The sequence below is a fragment of the Dendropsophus ebraccatus genome, chromosome 3, assembly GCF_027789765.1.
Source record: "Dendropsophus ebraccatus isolate aDenEbr1 chromosome 3, aDenEbr1.pat, whole genome shotgun sequence".
NCBI lineage: Eukaryota > Metazoa > Chordata > Amphibia > Anura > Hylidae > Dendropsophus > Dendropsophus ebraccatus.
The window spans coordinates 81,196,449-81,217,442 of record NC_091456.1 but is presented as its reverse complement, the minus strand read 5'-3'; the positions used below and the strand labels follow the sequence as shown (position 1 = coordinate 81,217,442).

General features: G+C 41.8%; 1 protein-coding gene across 1 annotated transcript in view; it reads left to right on the top strand.

Annotated features, from left to right (window-relative positions):
• MUSK (muscle associated receptor tyrosine kinase) overlaps positions 1–20,994 on the top strand; it is a 125,503-nt gene that overhangs the window by 50,804 nt on the left and 53,705 nt on the right. The window contains exons 4-5 of the mRNA XM_069964315.1: positions 79–206; positions 2,699–2,840. Of these exons, the coding sequence (XP_069820416.1) occupies positions 79–206; positions 2,699–2,840 (270 nt within the window). The remainder of the gene's footprint in view (positions 1–78; positions 207–2,698; positions 2,841–20,994) is intronic.

The window sequence follows — 20,994 nt, the reverse complement described above, 5'->3', positions numbered from 1 at the left end:
TACACATTAAAACTAAATCAATGTGATTTTGTTAGTGATTGATATCCATTGTAGTTCTTTTTTTTTCTCCCCATTTAGAACCAAAGATTACACGGCCACCAATGAATGTAAAGCTTATAGAAGGAGTTAAAGCAGTACTCCCTTGCAATAACCTGGGAAACCCCAAACCATCTGTTTCATGGATTAAAGGAGAAAATGCTGTTAAGGTAAACAATGGAGAGCAAAAGATAAATCTAATGGACATTTGTAGAGTTACCAAATATTTAAAGTGACTCTGTACCCACAATCTGAACCCCCCCCCCCCCCCAAACGCTTGTACCTTCGGATACCTGCTTTTAATCCAAGATCTGTCCTGGGGTCCATTCGGCAGGTGATGCAGTTATTGTCCTAAAAAAACAACTTTAAAACTTGCAGCTCTGTGCCAAACAGCTGGGGCTTAGAGTATCTGTGCCCTAACTTTGCACCACCCCTCTGTCCCTCCTCCCAGCCCTCTTCATCATTAGGAATGCCACTGGAACATTTTCTCCCGTCTGAACATTGCACAGGTGCCTTACCGATCCAGCCCATGTTCAGTATTCCCACAGCTGATGAATAAGAGACAATCTGCCTGTAGCATTCCTAATGATAAGGAGGGCGGGGAGGAGGGACAGAGAGGTTGTGCCAGCCTAATGCATACACAATCTAAGACCCAGCTGTTGGGCACAGGGCTGTGAGTTTAAAAGTTGTTTTTTAGGACAATAATTGCATCACCTGCTGAACGGACCCCAGGACAGATCTTGGAATAAAAGCAGCTATCCGAAGGTACAAGTGGTTTGCGGGGGACATATTGTGGGTACAGAGTCGCTTTAATTAAGCATGTCTGTCATCTTAAAATGTCACTGTTGTTATAACTTTCAAAATCTAAATCAACAGTAAATGTGAAATAAAGCAAGTTTGCAATATACATTTATTATTTTTTTGTTGTTATCATGCTGAAAAAAAAGCTAGACTTACCAGAAATCTAGGTCCAGTCTCCTGAAGGCAGATTTTTAGACTTGTGCTGGTTGTAAAAAACGGACTAAACACAGGAATTCCGGCCAGTACAGAGTCACGGCTCAGTGTGTGCATCAGTCACATGACTGCCTTCTCTCTGTGAGGGCTCAGATGGCCTGGGAAACACTGGACTTCCTGTTTTCTGACTCTTTGGGAAAAAAACTGTCAGAAAACAAGAAGTGCCATGTTCTCCATGATAACTAAAAAAAAATGAATGCAAACTTCAAACTTGCTTTATATCACATCTACTGTTGATTTAGATTTTGAAAATTATAACAGTGACACTTAAGTATCAGTCTTCAAAATATGCTATTTCTAATGCGGTGAAACCTTGGATTACAAGTGACTTGTTTTGAGAGCATTTTGCAAGAGAAGCAAGAAGGTGTTCTTTATTGTGGAATGAATTGTCTGTGTTTCAGTTATTTCTTATGGTAAAATTTGCTTTGATTTTAGAGTGATTTGGATTCCAGACATGTTCCTGGAACAAATTATGCTTGTAATCCAAGATTTCACTGTGTGTATATTCTTGCTATACAGGTTAGAAGTTTTCTATGATCCAATTACTCTGAAAATGAAGGCATACTAGTTTATTTTTGTAGAAACAAGGTAAACTTAAATTTCAGTGTAAAATTTGTCATATATAGGTATATATCAACGGTTAGATTAAAAGTTGTCCAATATTCCATAGACTTCAATGCAATTTATTGAAGTCAATAAAATTGGTGCAATCTGGGCCTTTGTGTTCCATTATCTCTAGTTTTTAGTTGTACTATATTTGCATAGATTTAATCTTTTGATAGAAAAAAAAATGTATAGTATGGTACCGTGTTAGCCAGAAAAATCCATATTGTGGTAAATACTTGAAATCAAAGTATTTTAGGAGTGATACCTTTATTTGTTTATTTGTTGGCCAATAAAAGGTATCACTCCTAAAATACTTTGATTTCAAGTATTTACCACGATATGGATAGAAAAAAAAACAATTCTGGCATTTAGGTTTTTTTTTATGTTTATGCCATTTCTCAAATGGTTTTGATGCATTGATGCATCGTTATGCTTGTCTGTCGGTTATCCTTTTTATTTTAATAATTTGATGTAATAATTCCTTTATTTATATAGTGATATCTTATTCTGTGGGGCTGTACATAGCTTGTTATTATTTAACTCAGTCACTGTCCCCAAGTACACTTATCTGTATGTTTTGGAGTGTGAAAGGAAACCCATGCTAACACAGAAAGAACATACAAACCCCTTGTAGATGTATTTTAGCCACTTTTGCAGGCCCCCAAGGAGACTTGTAGTAGCAGCCACTCAATTGCTCATGCAACTCAATGCAGTATGTACTGCATTGATCCATTAGACACTGTATTGGTACAGCCTATTGTAGGCAGGCTGTATCAATTGCAGTCAGGCAGCCACCTAGCAGGAAGGCCTCGGACTTCCCTTATAATGGATCGTATCGTGGGCAGCCGATCTGTGCCACTGCACCAACAAAGAACATTTTCTATGGGCCTTTTTATGTAGATTTCACAATATTCTTTAGGACAAAGTAAATAAAAGTTATCCATAGATATCGCTGTTGAGTTGCAGAGATATTATCATGTTATTGATGTTCATAATACAGAATTGACAATATTTGTATAATAGATTCTCATTATTTTTGCAGGAGAATGCTCGTATCTCTATTTTAGATTCTGGAAGCCTAAGAATTCAGAAAGTACAAAGAGAAGATGTTGGTCAATATCGTTGTATAGCTAAGAATAGTCTTGGAACTGCAATTTCCAAACCTGCACTATTGGAGGTGGAAGGTAAGATACATTTTAGAAAAAAAAAAAAAAAAATTTAATGAAAGCCACCCCCAAAAAACTACACAACTACAATGCAATACAGAAAAAAGTATGTGACAAGTTTGACATGATGACTATATGATAGATAGATACACCCATATCTATCTATCTATCTATCTATCTATCTATCTATCTATCTATCTATCTATCTATCTATCTATCTATCTATCTATCGTTGCTTTGTTTTTGTTTTTCACCAGGCCAACAAAAGTGCAGAAAAGCAAAAAAAAAAAAAAAAAAGCTTTATCAAATATAGTATAGGAAAACTTTGTATAGGAAAACTTAACTGAAGAAGGGAGGAAAACTGAAGGATGCAATTCTTGCAATCTCCCTATTGATATTGGGGGGGGGGTCAAGAGCATGGTTTTTAATAAGAGAAATGTGTGATTTTTCACCTGAAAAAAAACAAGCAGATTTTTGCCATGTGAAAATAAGGAGCCAACAGTCTAAACAGTGCACATATGCCACTTCAGATTGTTAAGGCTCATGTGCACTGTTTAAACAATTGGAGAAATCCTGCCCAGGGGCGTTCCTAATGATGAAGTGGGCAGGGAGGAAGAAAGGAGAGGTGTCACAAGGCCAGGGCACCGACACTCTAGGCCATGCCATATTGACTCGGCTGCTGCAGATTAAAAAATCATTGTTTACACTAACCAAGGGGCCGAGAGCATTTTAAAAGACACAACCGGGACTGAGGCTGGGTTCACACTACGCATATTTCAGTCAGTATTGTGGTCCTCATATTGCAACCAAAACCAGGAGTGGATTAAAAACACAGAAAGGATCTGTTCACACAATGGTGAAATTCAGTGAATGGCCGCCATATAACAGTAAATAACTGACATTATTTCAATACAACAGCCGTTGTTTTAAAATAACAGCAAATATTTGCCATTATATGGCGGCCATCCACTCAATTTCAACATTGTGTGAACAGATCCTTTCTGTGTTTTTAATCCACTCTTAGTTTTGGTTGCAATATGAGGACCACAATACTGACTGAAATATATGTAGTGTGAACCCAGCCTGAAAGTGTTACTCTAGTTATAACTTTCAAAATCTAAATCAACAGTAGATGTAATAGAAAGCTAGATTGCAACATTCACTCATTATTTTATTTTTCATGGAGAACACAGCACTTCCTGTTTTTTTTTTCTCAGAAAACAGGATGTCCTGTGTATCCCAGGCCATCTGAGTACTCACAGAGAGAGGGCAGTCATGTGATTGACTGACAGATTGAGCCATGACTCTCTGTACTGGCCTGAATTCCTGTGATAAGTCTGTTTTTTTTTTTTTCAACCTGCACAAGTCAAAAAAGTTGCCTTCGGGAGACTGGACCTGAATTTCTGGTAAAAATAGTTTTGTTTTACAGCATGATAACAAAAAAAAATGAATGTATAGTACAAACTTGCTTTATATCACATCTACTGTTGATTTAGATTTTTAAAGTTATAACGACAGTGACACTTTAAATGGATGGTACCAGTGGTTTGGGGGAGTTGGTTGGTGAATACAGTATCGCTTTAAATAGTTCTTGCCAGTAGCATAGATAAAAAATGCTATACATGTGATAGAGCTACACAGATAATCAATATTAACCAAGGAAATTAAAGGGAAACTATCAGCAGGTTAGAAGAATCTAACCTGCTAATACGTCTTTAGGCTATGTTCACACTACGTAAAACTACGGCTGTTGTTGCCGATGGCAACAACGGCCATAGTTTTTGCGGGGTGGAACAATGCCTTAGTTTCATTGGGATCCCGGCCGGAGCGTATACACATCGTATACGCTCCGGCCGGGATCCCGTGCGGCCCCACAAATAACTGACATGGAATGGCTGGTCATGGAATGGCTGGTTGTTCACAGTGTGAACATAGCCTTATAGTGCACAGGGCTAAGCTTCTTACCTTCACCCTCAACGCCATTCAGTTTATTCACCGTGCTAACAAGGCATTTTGCTGCACTGAGGGCAGGGCTACCATCGCAGTGCCCCGTGCACTATAGGGACATATCAGCAGGTTACATTTTTCTAACCTGCTAATATTTCACTTTAAGATTTACTTCCAGCATTTAATATATCCATTTCCTGCCACTAAGAGAAGGTAAGAGAAAAATACATCAGTGGTATTATGAATCACAACTGTCCCAGAAAATGGTTGCCTTGTTCCATTCAAATATTTTGTAAACTGCATTGGAGAAACGAAGTGTCTGTCTATATTGGATGCTCTAAACAACAAACTTACATGGTCTCCAAGACACTTTTGAAATAACACTAAATACAGTTGTTTTCATATTTAATTTCATAATGTTAAACTATGATCTCATAATAGGAACATAGCCTAAAGGAAATACACATACACATTGAGAACATCTTGGTTTGAAACAGTGAACCTTATAATATTTACTTGTTCAAAATTTGTATTCAGTTTTTAAAACAGAACAAAAAAATTACCCTACAGTAATTAGAAATCACGTAAGAATGAACACGAATAACAATATGCCCAAATGTACGCATATGCAGTTAGATTCCATATTATTGGTAATGATTAAAGTTATTAGAGTTATCAAGCGCTACAAAAACATGGCCACTTTCTTCCAGAGACAGCCCCACTCTTGTCTCCAGCTTGGGCGGGGTTTTGCTGTTCAGTTCCATTGAAGTGAATGGAGCTTAATTGCAAACCGCACCTGAACTGGAGACAAGAGTCGTGCTGTCTCTGAAAGAAAGTGGCCATGTTTTTGTAGCGCTGGATAACCCCTTTAAAAATACAACATTGAACGCATTACTGACCTACATGCAGCTAGTGCCAATAAAAGCAAATTACTCTGCTCAAGGAACTTTAAGGCCTCGATACTGTGGCCACTTTTCCGCTATTGGATTCGTCATTAGCACCTGATCTAGCTCCTATCATGTGCTCCATTGTGCAGTTAAAGTGAACTGCTTGTATAATTTCTTTAACAGTTGGTAAGATAACCTAGTGGAAACTAAAATGTGGAACACAACAGTCCTATCTGAAGTTAGTAGCTCTTCTAATCTCAGAGAGAGGAGAACCAGAAATGAGCTCTATAAAGGGGCATAACCAATTACCTCTCGAATCAGGGTTTGTACCGATTGCCAAAGCCTTGAAACAGAAGCACATGTCCACCATACATGCATCAACAAGCCGGTATGGTTCTGACATCTCCAACAACTAGGGGAGGTTCCCGGAAGTATCTTAAACAAACGGAGGGGTGTTAAGTACCACCTATAGGTTAGTTTTCTACAGGTCTCTAAGTGATTGACTCATTTAGATCGGTCATTGGTCCATTGGTCATTTGTAAAATGCTGCTCTAGATCATTTTCCCATTTTTCAATAAACTGTACTGAAGTAGAGAAAACATCCATCAAAGCTCTATAAGCCGTGGAGATACCTTCATTCAGTTTTCCTGTGCTATAAAAATATGTCTCAATGACAGGACAATTGTCATTGTCAGAGAATTGGCAAAATGCCTAATCTGTAAATATTTGTAAAATTCTTTAGAAGAGAGAGATGGGACTTTATGATATTTAAGAAGTTTTCATAACACAATACGAGACAGCATATTGCTAGCATAGTATATGTCATCACTACCTGATCAGTTTTGAGTATGAGCATCTTAAACCCTACAACTCCTGGAATTAGAAAGGTATATTGCCGGATAAAATCCAGTGGCCATTGTGAACACAAAACGGATTTTACACCACAAAAACGGGGAAAAAACTGTCTGTCAAAGCTGCCATGCACAGATTGGCCAATGGCGAGCAAGGGGAGTCGGGAGCCTCATACACTGCCGCGGCACCGAGCAGGTAATGTATGCTGCGGGCCGGGGGCTGCAGGCGGTGGGATGCGGAGGTTAAAGGGGCCGTGTGAAGCTACCCTAAGAAAGGCCTTAGGGCCCTATTACACCAACAGTATATCTGACAGATTTTTTTAAGCCAAAGCCAGGAATGAATTTAAAAAGAAGAGAAATCTCAGTCTTTCCTTTGTTACCTGATCTCTGTGTATAGTCCCTTCCTGGCTTTGGCTCAAAAAAAAATCTGTTAGATAATCTGTTGGTGTAATGGAGCCCTTACTCTCAAAATGAGTTGGCTGCAAAATCAAGATCTTATAGATCACTATAGGAGAATATGGTTAATATATAAATGATGCAAGTCTAACAAGAAAGTACTAAGAGAAAAATACTAAAGAACTCCTTGATGCAGATTGGAGAGTTTCTTCTGACTTTGCTACAACCATGTAAGGAGAGCAGAAATAGTCTGCAGTACTGGGAGCTGTTTACAGAAGTCTCAGATTGCCAGGGCTAATAAAACTGCTTTGTAAAGTGACTGAATGATCTATGGCTATTGTTTCAGTTTCTTCAATCGGTAATAAAAATGCAAATGTCCTATGTATTTCTGCCAATGTTTTCTCAGTGTCATGAAAACACAATGGGTAGCAGCCATTTTGAATACCACCTTTCACATCCTAGGCAATAAGTCTACTCAAACTATCTGTATTATAAAAGGGAATGTCAACTTGAAAGGAAAGTTACCTAGAAAAGGGGGGTTGACAGAGCAACTTTGCATATTAACTATAGGCATCTGAGAGACTGAATCGGTCTCAGGCTGACAACAGATCAGCTTCCCATAATTGTAATGTAGGTGTCACAATATTCTTTAATCCACAGTAACTAAAACTTCTCACTAGATATCACAGTTGTGTTGCGGAGTTGTTATTAAGTTATTGATGGCTACAATACAGGAATGACACTTGCACTTTCCTAAATAATCCTAGATGGATTGATTGGTTGATGGATTCATTGTAGTTTGACATAAATATGGACTCTGACAATTGTATGTTGCTTACTCAGAGTTTTCATATCTATTCACCTGGTAATAAAATTGTCCTATGACTTCATCTCCTAGCAGTTTGGCTGTTAGATGAAACATTGAATAAGCTGTGTGTAAGCGGTGTAAGTGCCAGGGTATAAGGGACTACTAGCAATTTCCTTTTGAACCAAAAACAAATACAGCATTAAATGATATTTGCCCAGATTTATGTTTCTGAAAAAAATTATCCAAATTGACCATAACAACCAATTACAGCTTATCATTTACTAGAGCAATTTGAGAATTGAAAGTCTTGCTTTGATTGGTTGCCATGGGCATATAAGACAGTCTTTTGTCTCAGACAGAGGTAGGCTATGTTCACAAGCAGTGTTTTGGTCCTCATATTGCAACCAAGACCATCTACTAAATTTCAACAGTGTGTGAACCTAGCCTTTGGCTAGGTTCACACATCGTCTTTTGTTAGTAAAGAACGGACGCTGATTGCAATGGCCTCAGCGTCCGTTCTTTACTGCAGGGGCGGCATTGCATTAAAGTCACATATTGTCATTCTATGTTAGAATAATGTGCCTGTCAATTATTTCCGGACGCTGTTCACTGAACAGCGTCCGGAAACATCAGCTGTTTACACAATGCAATGTGCAGTAGCGGCCGTATATTGCATTGGAGTGAATGGCTAATTGATTTGTGGGCACACCCAACGGTGCCCGCAAATCAATTGTGAAAAAGGAACGTTCCTGCAGCCGATACAGAGGTATCAGCTGCAGGAATGGGCTGAGTGCAGCCCGGCGGCCGGCTGTTTAACAGCGTCCGTTGCTATGCAATGGACACTGTTCAACGATGTGTGAACATAGCCTTTCTGTGCTTTCATTCACTCCTGATTTTCATTGCAATATGAGGACCAAAATACTGAGCAAAAATATTGTGCGAACACAGCCTTAGATGACCTCCATGTTCATTAGGGGCTTAGTAAGGAGAGAGGGCAACCATGACAATGCACCGAGGGCTACAGTACCTCCCCAGATGTTCTGTTTTGCATAATAATGAAACATTAAGGTAATAAAAACAGCACCATGCGCCTCTGTGTAATGTTCGCTCTAAAAATGTATCCGCAGATTAGGAAGCCCCAACCTGCTTATAGAATCCTAGCACAGCTATTCCCACTTCTGACTAGACAATTCCCCCTCTCGTAATAAGAATAAGAATGTGTGTGTATGGGTGTTATTTATTTATTTACTTTGACTCTGCAATATGGAATAAAAAACTATATATTTTCAGGAGGATGGGTGTCCCTATTTTTATCTATAAATAAATATAGATTTACAGTACAACTAAAAGGACACCAGGGAAAGTGGTAAGTTTCTATTTTATTATTGTATACTACAATCATCAGCCATCTGCCGCACATTGATATTACACGTAGCTATGCATGCCCGACGCCCAATGATTTTAGCGATAATCAGCTGAATCGGCCTGATTCAGTCACTTTTCGTTATAGGGCCCTTAAAGAAACATGGCAAAGGAAATACTTGATATTTGGAGGATATATACAAGACCAAAAGTTGCTTGTATAAAACTTAGAAACTGTGTATGCTGATAACTGTAGACTTTTCATGCAATGGGTGCAGATATTGGGAATTGTAAAAAAAAATCCTTTGCAAAATAATAGATCTGAAAGAATTAATCATACAGAAACAAGAAACTTTCCTCAAGTGTCATTGTAACAACTTGTCAAGAATGCCAGTGTTAACAAATGGAAATGATGTTATTAGTTACATAGTCCAGAAACATCAAGACAGTTCTCATTTGTTACTAGTAAAAATGGTGTCAGTCTACTCAGACTTAAAGGGGTTGTCCGGCGAAAATCTTTTTCTTTCAAATCATCTAATATCAGAAAATTATATAGATTTGTAATTTCATTTTATTAAAAAATCTCAAGTCTTCCCATACTTATTAGCTACTGTATGTCATGCAGGACATGTTGTTATAGTTTCAGTCTGACACAGTGCTCTCTGCTGACATCTCTGGCCGAGACAGGAACTGTCCAGAGCAGAAGAGGTTTTCTATAGGGATTCCCATATCAGTAAAGGAAGTAAAGGAAGTCACAGCTGCAGGCCTGTTATAGATGTTACCCCTCTACAGGTGTTTTTGACACATTTACCATGGATTGTCTGATTGGTTGTTCTTGAAGACAATATACAATATTCTGGTGTTTTCTAAGGTAACTTTTCCCCAGTAACCTGTTCTGCTCCATTTCCCTCCGGAATGTTCTAATCATAGTGATACTGTGTTATTTAAGCTTCATAGCTGTAAAACTAAATGCAGCATGTCATCTCCTGATATACAGAAATAAATCAACATAATCATTTACTTGCTGGATTTATGAGCATAATATAGCATTTTTCTGTCGTCATGTAATCAGCTTTAAGACTAAGAAAAGAGATCAAGTGGTGCGCTGATATTCACAGCCAAAATCAGTACAGCGAGTATCTGACATTTCATAGGAGAATAAAGTTTCACTAAAGGTAGAACGGAAAGAGACAGAAGATGCCACACTGTCCTGGAATGACACGACCTTCCGTTTTGCTTTGGAATGTCAGTTTGCTCGATATAGCCCATAGGCCAGTATTTGTTCTGAATATAGAAATGAGTTTGACTAGAAATGGTTTCATACATTGACTCCGGATGCAAACTATCTACTTACACTCCCTGCTTATTCATGAAAACACTAATTTTAGAACTGTATATAAGTAAAAAGGCTCAATAAATGAGGCATGTCAATGCTGTCACCCAGTTTGTATTACTGTGCTAAATGTTTTGGGCACAGCAATTACTGACAATTCAGGATTTATATCTCAGAAGGCTCAGTACCTTGCTCAGTACCTTATGGTTGCCATTCGCTTCTGGCGGAACATTTGTAGTGTCCCACTATGTGTTTTCTTTTCTTCTTCTTACACCTTGGTTAAAGTGTATCTCTATAGTGTCACGGGTTTCGACAGGTGGCCACTGTTCCTTACTCCAACCATTAGATATCACACTCACACAGCACAGCTGCAGCTTACCTTATGTCTAGCTATACATACACTTTCTTTATTGTGACAACTTCCTTTAGTAGTTTGTTAGTGCCTGGCTACAGGCCAGGCAGGATATATATATATATATATATATATATATATATATATATATATATATATATATATATATATATATTTGTTCCTGCACTAGTTACCTAAGCACTATGGGTTACTAGACAAAACCCCTAGATAAACTGGAGACAAGGGAGTCTATACCTGGACATACAGCTAAAACAGGACAGTCAACCACCTTAGAGAAAATGGACAGATAAATCAAGACTGGACCTGCAGTAGAGCACAGTGCCAGCAAGCCGCTTTCTACTGACAAGATGCTCAGCTTTGTAGGAAGGTTTCTATAAGCCAGTTACACCCAGAGCAGGGACCTGTGACTAATGCTACCTCAATAGGACAGAAACCCGACACTGTGGGGCAGAAGGTGGTTAGGTGAGACAACGAGACTCATCCGTACGTGAGAACAAGGATTCTTTAACCCCTTAAGGTCCAAGCCAATTTTCGTTTTTGCGCTTTTGCTTTTTCCATTTTATGTTTAAAAGTCCATAGCGCTTGCATTTTTTCACCTAGAGACGTATATGAGCGCTTATTTTTTGCGAAACCAATTGTACTTTGCAATTACAGGCATAATTTTTCCATAAAATATGTTGTGAAACCGGAAAAAAATCATTTGCGCTGTCAAATTGAAAAAAAAACGAATGTTTTGATTTCGGGGAGTTTTGCATTTACGCCGTTCGCCCTATGGTAAAACTGACTTGTTATGCATGTTCCTCAAGTCGTTACGATTACTATGATATATAACATGTATAACTTATATTGTATCGGATGGCCTGTAAAAAATTCAAACCATTGTTAACAAATATATGTCACTTAAAATCGCTCCATTCCCAGGCTTATAGCGCTTTTATCCTTTGGTCTATGGGGCTGTGTGAGGTGTCAGTTTTTGCGCCATGATGCGTTCTTTCTACGGGTACCTTGATTGCGCATATACGACTTTTTGATCGCTTTTTATTACATTTTTTCTGGATTTGATGCGACCAAAAATGCGCGATTTTGCACTTTGGGATTTTTTTGCGCTGACGCCGTTTACCGTGCGAGATCAGGAATGTGATTAATTAATAGTTCGGGCGATTACGCGCGCGGCGATACTAAATATGTTTATTTATTTATTTATTTATTAATTTATATTTATAAAATGGGAAAAGGGGGGTGATTTGGACTTTTATTAGGGGAGGGGATTTTTTATTAATAAAAACACTTTTTTACTTTTTTTTTTACATACACTAGAAGCCCCCCTGGGGGGCTTGTATATACACAGCAATGATCTCTCATAGAGATCATTGCTGTGTATATACACAGCAAAGATCCATGAGATTGGTCATAGATTGCTATGGCCTGCTGCAGGCCATAGCAATCTACTGCCGAGCCGGGATCAGCGTCATTCCGACGCTGAGGCCCGGCACGGGCAGAAGAACGGATCTCCCCCCCGTGATCGCATCGCGGGGGGGAGATCCGACCCACTAGACACCAGGGATAGTGTGCATAAAGCACTTCAATGCAGCTGTCAGGTTTGACAGCTGCATTGAAGTGCTTAATTAGCCGGCGCGGCAACGGGACCCGCGCCGGCTAACAGAGGCACTGCCCGGCTGCACGTGTCAGCCGGGATCAGCGCCGTTCAGAGCGGGGTCCCGGCGGGACCCCGCTCTGAACACCCCCCGCGGCGCCATGACGTATTAGATACGTCATGGGTCGCTAAGGGGTTAAACACTATAAAGACACTTCACCACATCCCGGCAGAATACATAGTACATTAGGCAAGGGTCCTCCTATCAGGTCCCTGAACCTGTTACCTTACTGTTTTCTTCTATCAACTCACCTGTCTACCTTAGGGCCGTTTTAATACACTGGTGGGCCCAGTGCACAGACCTCAAGAGTGGGCCCCCTCTCCTTATAAAGGTTAACTGAATTATATTTATCAGGTATGATCATTGTTGATATACTCAGTGCATTATACCCAGTGCATCAGGTATTATCAGGGAGTATGGTCGGAGAGCATGCCTATGTCAGGTACAATACCCCTAAATCTTTATGAATAATGGATAGTAAAGCTAGTGGGGGCAGGTACAGACCTAATATCACCACTGGAACAGTTTCTAGCTATGACAGGTTCCCAATGTAGGGATTGGTGAGCTAATAGGGAAACCCCCCGGGAGTATGTGGTGTGCATGGAATGTAAGGACCACTGCTTTTGAGGCGTGCCAAGATTAGTGAGATGCACATATAGAATGCACATATATCTGTCTTAAGATAATTACTTAAAGGGTAGACTAGATGGATCAAGTGGTCATTTTCTGTAGCCAGTCTTCCGTGTTTCTATGTTCTGGCTTAATGCCACAGGGCTTCCTGGCCAAAAAGCAGAAGGGGGCACCAGATTGTGCCATATGGCCTGGATTTTGTGTGCTACAATCCAGTGGCTGCTCCGTTTGCTTTTTGTTCAGAAAACCTTGTAGCACTAGGCACTGGCAAGGCTGGACTGAGAAATTTACACACAACACATGAACACAGGTAGCAGGGTTGACATTACGGAGCCAGTCTAGGACCTACCACAGTAAACTTGGTGGTGCTCTTTTAGCACTGCTGCTGCCTGGCTGCTGGGCACACAGGTCTGCTGGCTGGGCGCTGTAGGTGGTCTGGCTGATGGGCACTGCCTGGAATGCACATATATCTGTTCTAAGATAATAAGGAAGTCATTACTTAAAGGGTAGACTAGATGGATCAAGTGGTCTTTTTCTGCAGCCAGGGGTAGTGCGGTGCTAAGAAATTATTCACAAAATAACACACATTACAAAGTTATACAACTTTGTAATGTATGTAATGTATGTGAATGGCCCCCTTCCCGTGTTCCCCGACCCCTGCCCGTGTACCCGGAAGTGTAGTGCAGTATACATACCTGATCCGTGTTGACCGACCCCGCCTGTAATCTTGTCAAAGACGTCATCTTCGGGAGGCCGGCCGTCCCGCTCCTGCCGTCCCTCGTGACGGCCCCCCTCTGCTGCGTCATAACTGTGCTCAGCCGCGATTGGCTGAGCACAGTTATGCTCAGCCAATCGCGGCTGAGCAGATGATGACGCGGCTGAGCAGCTGATGACGCGGCTGCCAGTGGGTAAGCTGTTGTGTCCCTCAGTCCTCCTCCTAGCCTGTAAGCTCTTGTGTCCCCCAGTCCTCCTCCTAGTCTGTAAGCTCTTGTGTCCCCCAGTCCTCCTCCTCCTCGGAGAAGGAGAACTGGGGGGGACATAACAGCTTACACACTAGGAGGAGGACTGGGGGGGGGGGGCACAATAGCTTACAAGCTGTGGTGGTGGTGGTGGGGAAACAAGAGACTACAGACTAGGAGGAGGACAGGGGGGATACACGAGCTTACAGACTCGGGGGTGGGGGGCAAGATCTTGCAGACTAGGAGGAGGACAACTGGGGGGACACAGGAGCTTACAGACTACTAGGAGGAAGACTGGGGGGACACAGTAGCCTGAATCAGTCCTTTTGGCACACAGATCCTTAAAAGGAAAAATGTGCAATGGCAACTTAAAAATCATCATAAGACTAAGTTTACACATATCAAACAAGTAGAGGGACTGCAGTAGAATCTCTATAATACATCTTACAGCGTATACTTATTAACAAACATATAACCATGTAAACATTAAACACAAACAAGTATGTACTATGTATGTACAAACTACACAGATTTCTCAATATGTAATTATGACAAGAGAGGAATAAGAGATAAGTCTCCCCTGTCTGGCCCTGCCTAATGCTGAGATGGGACCCCCTGGTTTAGGCATCCCCAAACGTCAGGAGGGACTGACCCTGCACTAGGGTTGTGTTGGTCTGTCCTATCACAGATGTCATTAGTCTTAGCTCAATCAGATAAACAAATGGCGTAGATAAGTCAGGTACAAAAATTATTGCTTTGATATCTGATATGATAACAGTCTAATCCAGTGGAGGATGGCGTTCACACTCCAATGTCGCGGTGTAGTACAGAGGTGGCTTCTCTAGCTGTGCTGCGCATGCGCAGCGTAGTAAGAACGTCAGCGCACTGCCGACATGTAATGCCAGCCCCCGGGTGACGTCACAGTGTACAGCGCTTTTCATCACGCCCAGAAGGACGTGATTACATTGCTGAAACCTGCCCAGGACCATGACTACATGAAGGAGCCACGCGGCCAGATGACTAGTTGCCCTGAATTAGCGTACAGCGAGGGACTTAAAAGTAAAGTAATATTCCGGATTAATCAAGCAGGGGACGCAGGTTACAGGGGTATGTTTGGGAAGTGCGCTGGGTGATGTACAAGCATGTTTCCTTAGCTTTATGGACGTTTTTGGTTCCCTATAAGAGCATGTATGCATGCGTATATGTGTCATTTACAATCCATCACTAGCATCTATTACACAGATGCAGTCAGATATGACTGACAACCGGTGTCAGTGGCTGTATCTCTGGATTGCTCATCCTGGGATCTGTACTTTCTCACACATTAGTAGCACATTTTACCCTAATATTAATAGGGTAATCTTAACAATTTTCCTCAACATGCTACATTGTTGGCATTAAGCACAAGAAGTAGGGAATTGGTTGTTAAAAACTTGAATCCCACCCCAGCCCTTACCGATCAGCCAGAGTGCTCCTGAATACCACTGCCTGATCACAGAGTGAAATGTCTGATGGTACGGTTTGCAGCCAGGACTACTCTAGATTATGCATCACATCACCCCAATTTGTATTCCATACTAGCTGATGATGTAGCAGAGCTCACAAGTGCATGGTGTAGCTATGTGCTGCATATAGGGCATCTGTTTACCAGGAGGTAGGGGGGGAAATGTAGGTTTAGATCTCTGCTTGCTGACTGTTAATGAAAACATTCTAGTTCCATCCAGACTCTAGCAACATCCTAAACAGTTACAATATGCAGAGCTGTGACACAAAGACAGGTACATATGCCTACATTCACTGATAGCAAGCAGAAATAGAACTTTAACTTTTCATATTACAGAAACCTAGGCTCAGGGACACATGTAAGTCTATGGAAGCAGCACAGGTGCATGGAGATGATGCAGATAATGCCTCCTGGGGGTCGGCTTACCAAGTCAATAGACAGCTAACCCAACCACCAGAGAGAAGAGACATGTCCTCAGACCACAGAGGCAGGGGGGAAGAGGGAGCTGAGCGTGGTCTGAGTGGACCTAGAGTAGAGGATTTTAGACAACTAGAGTCAATAAGAATGAGAAAAAAACAGGGAAAGGGTACAAGATAGGTTTTACATGTATATTAGACATAGGGTGGTATTGGGAAGGGGGATTGTTTAGCATATTGTTTTGTTACCCGGATACCCCCTTTTAAAGAGGACCTGTCACCCCCCGTGCCGGGGTGACAGGCTCCCGAGCCCCTGTTAGATCCCCATATACTTACGTGATCCCGCCGGGTCCTGCTTCCTGATGCGGTCGGGTCCCGGAGATATCAGCGCCCGAAGCCCGATGCGCGCGCTGAGAGATGAGTCCGATGCCCATAGAGAATGACGGAGCATCGGACTCCCCATTCATTCTCTATGAGCGTCTGACTCTGCTGTCAGCACACACGCCGGGCTTCGGGCGCTGATATCTCCGGGACCCGACCGGCTCAGGAAGCGGGACCCGGCGGGATCACGTGAGTATAGGGGGATCTAACAGGGGTTCGGGAGCCTGTCACCCCGACACGGGGGGTGACAGGTGTCCTTTAAGTTCACCAGCAGACACGGTTATTAATATAGTGTTATGGTTTAGTAAATTAGATTATAGACCAGGTTGTACATGTATTTCCAATATTCCCAATGGGTTAAGCTTCTTGTCATATAGTATTTCCTTTATAGGTTCATAACTATTTCAACTGTATTCTTTAAATTATTATAGATTTATTATATTGGTGGCTTTTGACCAAAAACAACTGTTACCTACAATGAACAGAAGTGCTGATGAAACAGCAAGAAAAACAGAATCTATTCCGGCAGGAATCCATTGTAACACTGCCACCATAGCACTGAGCCAATGATGCCTTTCCAGAAATCCATGACTGCTAGGCTATAAACCTTGCATGAACCCCTGTCTGTCATAACTGTTCCTACAATCCAAAGGAAACATTTTATCTCAAGGCTAAAATACAGCTCAAGTATGGAAAATGTCCTAATCTAATAACAATAACATGTGACAATCTCACATTAACATGTCTATACTATACTTCTAACAGCTGCTTTTTATTGTATCTGTAACTTTTCCGGTATTGTCCATAGATCTCACTAATTCTATCATGCACATTATTTTAACAGATACAATGTTACAGTTTAGTTCTCATCATTAGTTTTCCATAAATACTTTATTATTGCCTAACATAAAGCATGGCTTCTGATCCTGTCAGACTGGGGCAAAATAGGAAGATTTCTTTTTTCTCTCAAATGCCCAAGAGGTTGTAACTTGGATGGATAATGAAGGACTTTAACTATGTTGTATATGGGTGGGTAATGGAAAGGAGTGAATAGTTGGTTTCTGTGCTGATTAGAGGCTTGTTCCATTTACGGATGGCCCAGAAGAATAGGGTAAGAGGTGGGATGGTAGATGGGTGGGTGGGGAACACGGTTGCAGTTAAGATGATGTACAGTTTTCAACTATATCTATTTAACAGCACTATCCCGGTCGGAGTTGCACGTAACATTGTATGCACTGTCAGTTTTGTGTGGCCGCTATTCAATGAATTGAATCCCTCCAGGATTGAGGAGTCTGTGCAGCAGGGAGGATATTGCAGGGGACAGGGGAAAAGTGGATTTATGCTGTGAATTCACAAAGTAGTAGCTGAGTACTAGTAGCAGCCATTGTTCTCTACTAAAACTTACAAGGTATCCTTCTGAGGAGCTTGCTGGCTGTCAGCTCCTGTGTGTGTGTCACCTCCTGTGTGTATGTGTGTGTGTCACCTCCTGTGTGTGTGTGTATGTGTGTATGCCACCTCCTGCTCCTGTATGTGTAACCTCCTGCTCCTGTGTGTGTATACGTGTGTCACCTCGTGTGTGTGTGTGTGTGTGTGCCACCTCCTGCTCCTGTGTGTGTCACCTTGTGTGTGTGTATGCATGTGTGTGCGTGTGTGTCACCTCCTGTGTGTATGCGTGTGTGTGTAACCTCCTGCTCCTGTGTGTAACCTTTTGCTCCTGTGTGTATATACATGTGTAACCTCCTGTGTGTGTGTGTGTGTGTGTGTGTGTGTGCCACCTCCTGCTCCTGTGTGTGTCACCTTGTGTGTGTGTGTGTGTGTGTGTGTGCCACCTCCTGCTCCTGTGTGTGTGTGTGTCACCTTCTGTGTGTATGCGTGTGTGTAACCTCCTGCTCCTGTGTGTGTGTCACCTTCTGTGTGTGTATGCATGTGTGTGCGTGTGTGTCACCTCCTGTGTGTGTATGCATGTGTGTCACCTCCTGCTTCTGTATGTGTAACCTCCTGCTCCTGTGTGTGTCTGCTCCAACGGACCCATCTGGGATGGGCCTGCTAAGCATCCTGTATAGAAGTTAGCACAGACCTGACAGCCTGACACTACATAACAAGACCCCCAGTCACCTCCTTCACTCACACACTCTGCTGATGATTCCTTTTCTGTCCTGCTTCTACTGACAGGGAGGAGGTGAGTCCCACACAGGCGCTGCCCCCGGGTCCAGGCCTTTAGTGAGGGAGACAGGGGAGGTCATGTGATCTCTGCAGGGCCCAGAAATGCCATGTAAGTGAACAGGCCCAGGCGATGCCTGCTCATTCTACATATCAGTGAAGGTGAAAAACTTGTGCAGCAGTACAGGGACGGGCTTTCTGGGACATGGTTTTGTGGGGACATTCTCCTTAAAAGTGGGATAGTCTCGGCAAAACCTGAACTGTTGGAAACTATGCCTCTTTGATAAGACTACCCCGATTCAGAATTCCCTTTTACCTTTCTAAGATTTTTTTTTTATGCATATACCATATTTTGCCACTAATAGCTTGGCACCAATGACTGACTGGCACCAATATGTGAAATAAGTGCCCTGTCGGAGAGGAATCTGTCTGTGATGTGCATCATCTCCAGCTTCCTACCTGTAGTAGCCCAACAGCAACTTACCAAAAATGGGAGCTGAAGGTTCTGCATGACCTTTAATGATGTCGCAGTCATGTGGTTAGTCACATTACTCTCAGGAGTGCACACTGGAGATACTGGAGGGACAGTCTATTTTGAAATCAGTGTGTATCAGTTTATGTATAGGTGTGTATGTCTGTATGTAGCAGATCTGTTTGTGTATGGTGATGAGGCAGAGGTGTATGTGTCTATTGATGTAGTAGAACTGTGTGTGTGTCTGTGGGTGTGTTTATGTAGCAACGGTGGGTGTGGGTGTGTGTATTTTGATGTAGCAGAGTGAGGTCGTATGTTGTGTATGTGTGGGTATATGTACTGTCATGGAGAGGCGTGTCATTTAAAAAAAAAAAAAAAAACTTCTTCACTGCCTCAGACCACCAGGGAATTTTCATTAACATGAACTTTTTTTTTTTCTTTTTCCTGTTTTTACTTGTTTAACCCCTTAACTATAGTGGGCATACATTTACGACCTGCTGCCTGGGCCTTAACGCAGGAGGGCGTAAATGTACACCCTGCCCAGTAGTGGATTATAATAGGTCCATTTCAGGCTGTAGCCCGGGGCCCTGAGCTCCTGGGGGGCCCATGGCCACCCAAACAGACTTATACTCTTAGTGGTGTATTGTCTCCTGGCTACAGTTCTGCCATGATTTGCAATAAGTCATTACTTTTTTACCACAATTTTGCACAAATCAGGGCAGCATGACATTATCTATCCTGTACTATGAACACCACGCTAATGCTGACATAATTACAGTGGGGTTGGGGGGACCCAGGCTTGGTGAACAGCCCGGGGCCTATAGTAAAGTTAATCCGCCCTTGATCCTGCCGAGGTCCCGGGCTATGGAGCAGGCTCAGGAGCTGAGCTCGCTCCATAGCCGGTGAGGACCGGCTGCTGTCTGCAGCCTGGCCCTCACTCTCAATGGTGGGCCGCCGCAATTGCGCATATGCTCGCCATTAACCCCTTAAATACTGCGATCACGCCGCTGCATTTAAGTGTAAGTGATAGGAGCATCTCCTTTCACTTACCTGTCGGGATCTGCGGGGGTCCCGATCACATGACCTGACTGCCAGAGGTCTCTTACCTTCCTCCGTGCAGTCAGGCCTTCAGTCTGCTGCCACAGGCAGGCTCTATCAAAAGATCGCAGATAACACTGATCCCTGCTATGTTACGGCACAGCAGTAATCAGTGTGTTCAATATAATATATGTATGTAAAAGTCCTCTAAGGAAACTTAAAAAGTGTAAAAAAAGTGTAAAAAAAATATATATATATATCAATACAAGTTTTAAAAAATGTCCTAAAGCTCCTCCCCCATTAATCAAACAAGAAGAACAAGGCACTACTCAAATGAATAAATAACTAATACAGGGTGCTCTACCCAGCATGGCATAAAGAATGAATATAACACTAGAAGAAAGAAGAAAAGCTATGCCACAAATAACAGAGTGGCACATCCACAAAAAATAATAAATATGAAATAATGAACTGTGTCCTCAAAATGTAAACAATGTAGAAATCTTTATTAATATATGAAGCTACAGGTGCAAGACATACAAGATAAAATCATTTAAAACACACAAAACACACACATGGAACAGTGCAAAGTGAGCACAGACCCAGCAGGTACCCCGACATCTACAAGTGTACTGACCCCTTTAATGGCTCATATGATGTTACAGGCTGCTATACCAAAAACCTAACATACGGTGTGTAGTAAATGTATATGTAAACCTGTAATCAATAAATTCAAAACAAGAAGTAACAGAGAGTAAATGTGGCCAAATAGGGCCCGAGCATAAAGGATGAATATCACCATAGAAGGGAGTCCATGTCGGGGTCTAATGATTCCCACGCGTTCCGTCTTAACCACAAGACTTTCTCAAAGGGCCAAAGCCCCTCCCCAAATAAAAGTCAAAATCACCCCCCTTCATAAAAAGCAGTCAATACGTTTGATCTAGAAAAAAATGTTACTAATAAAAACTAGAGATCATGGCGAAAAAATTTATGCCCCATA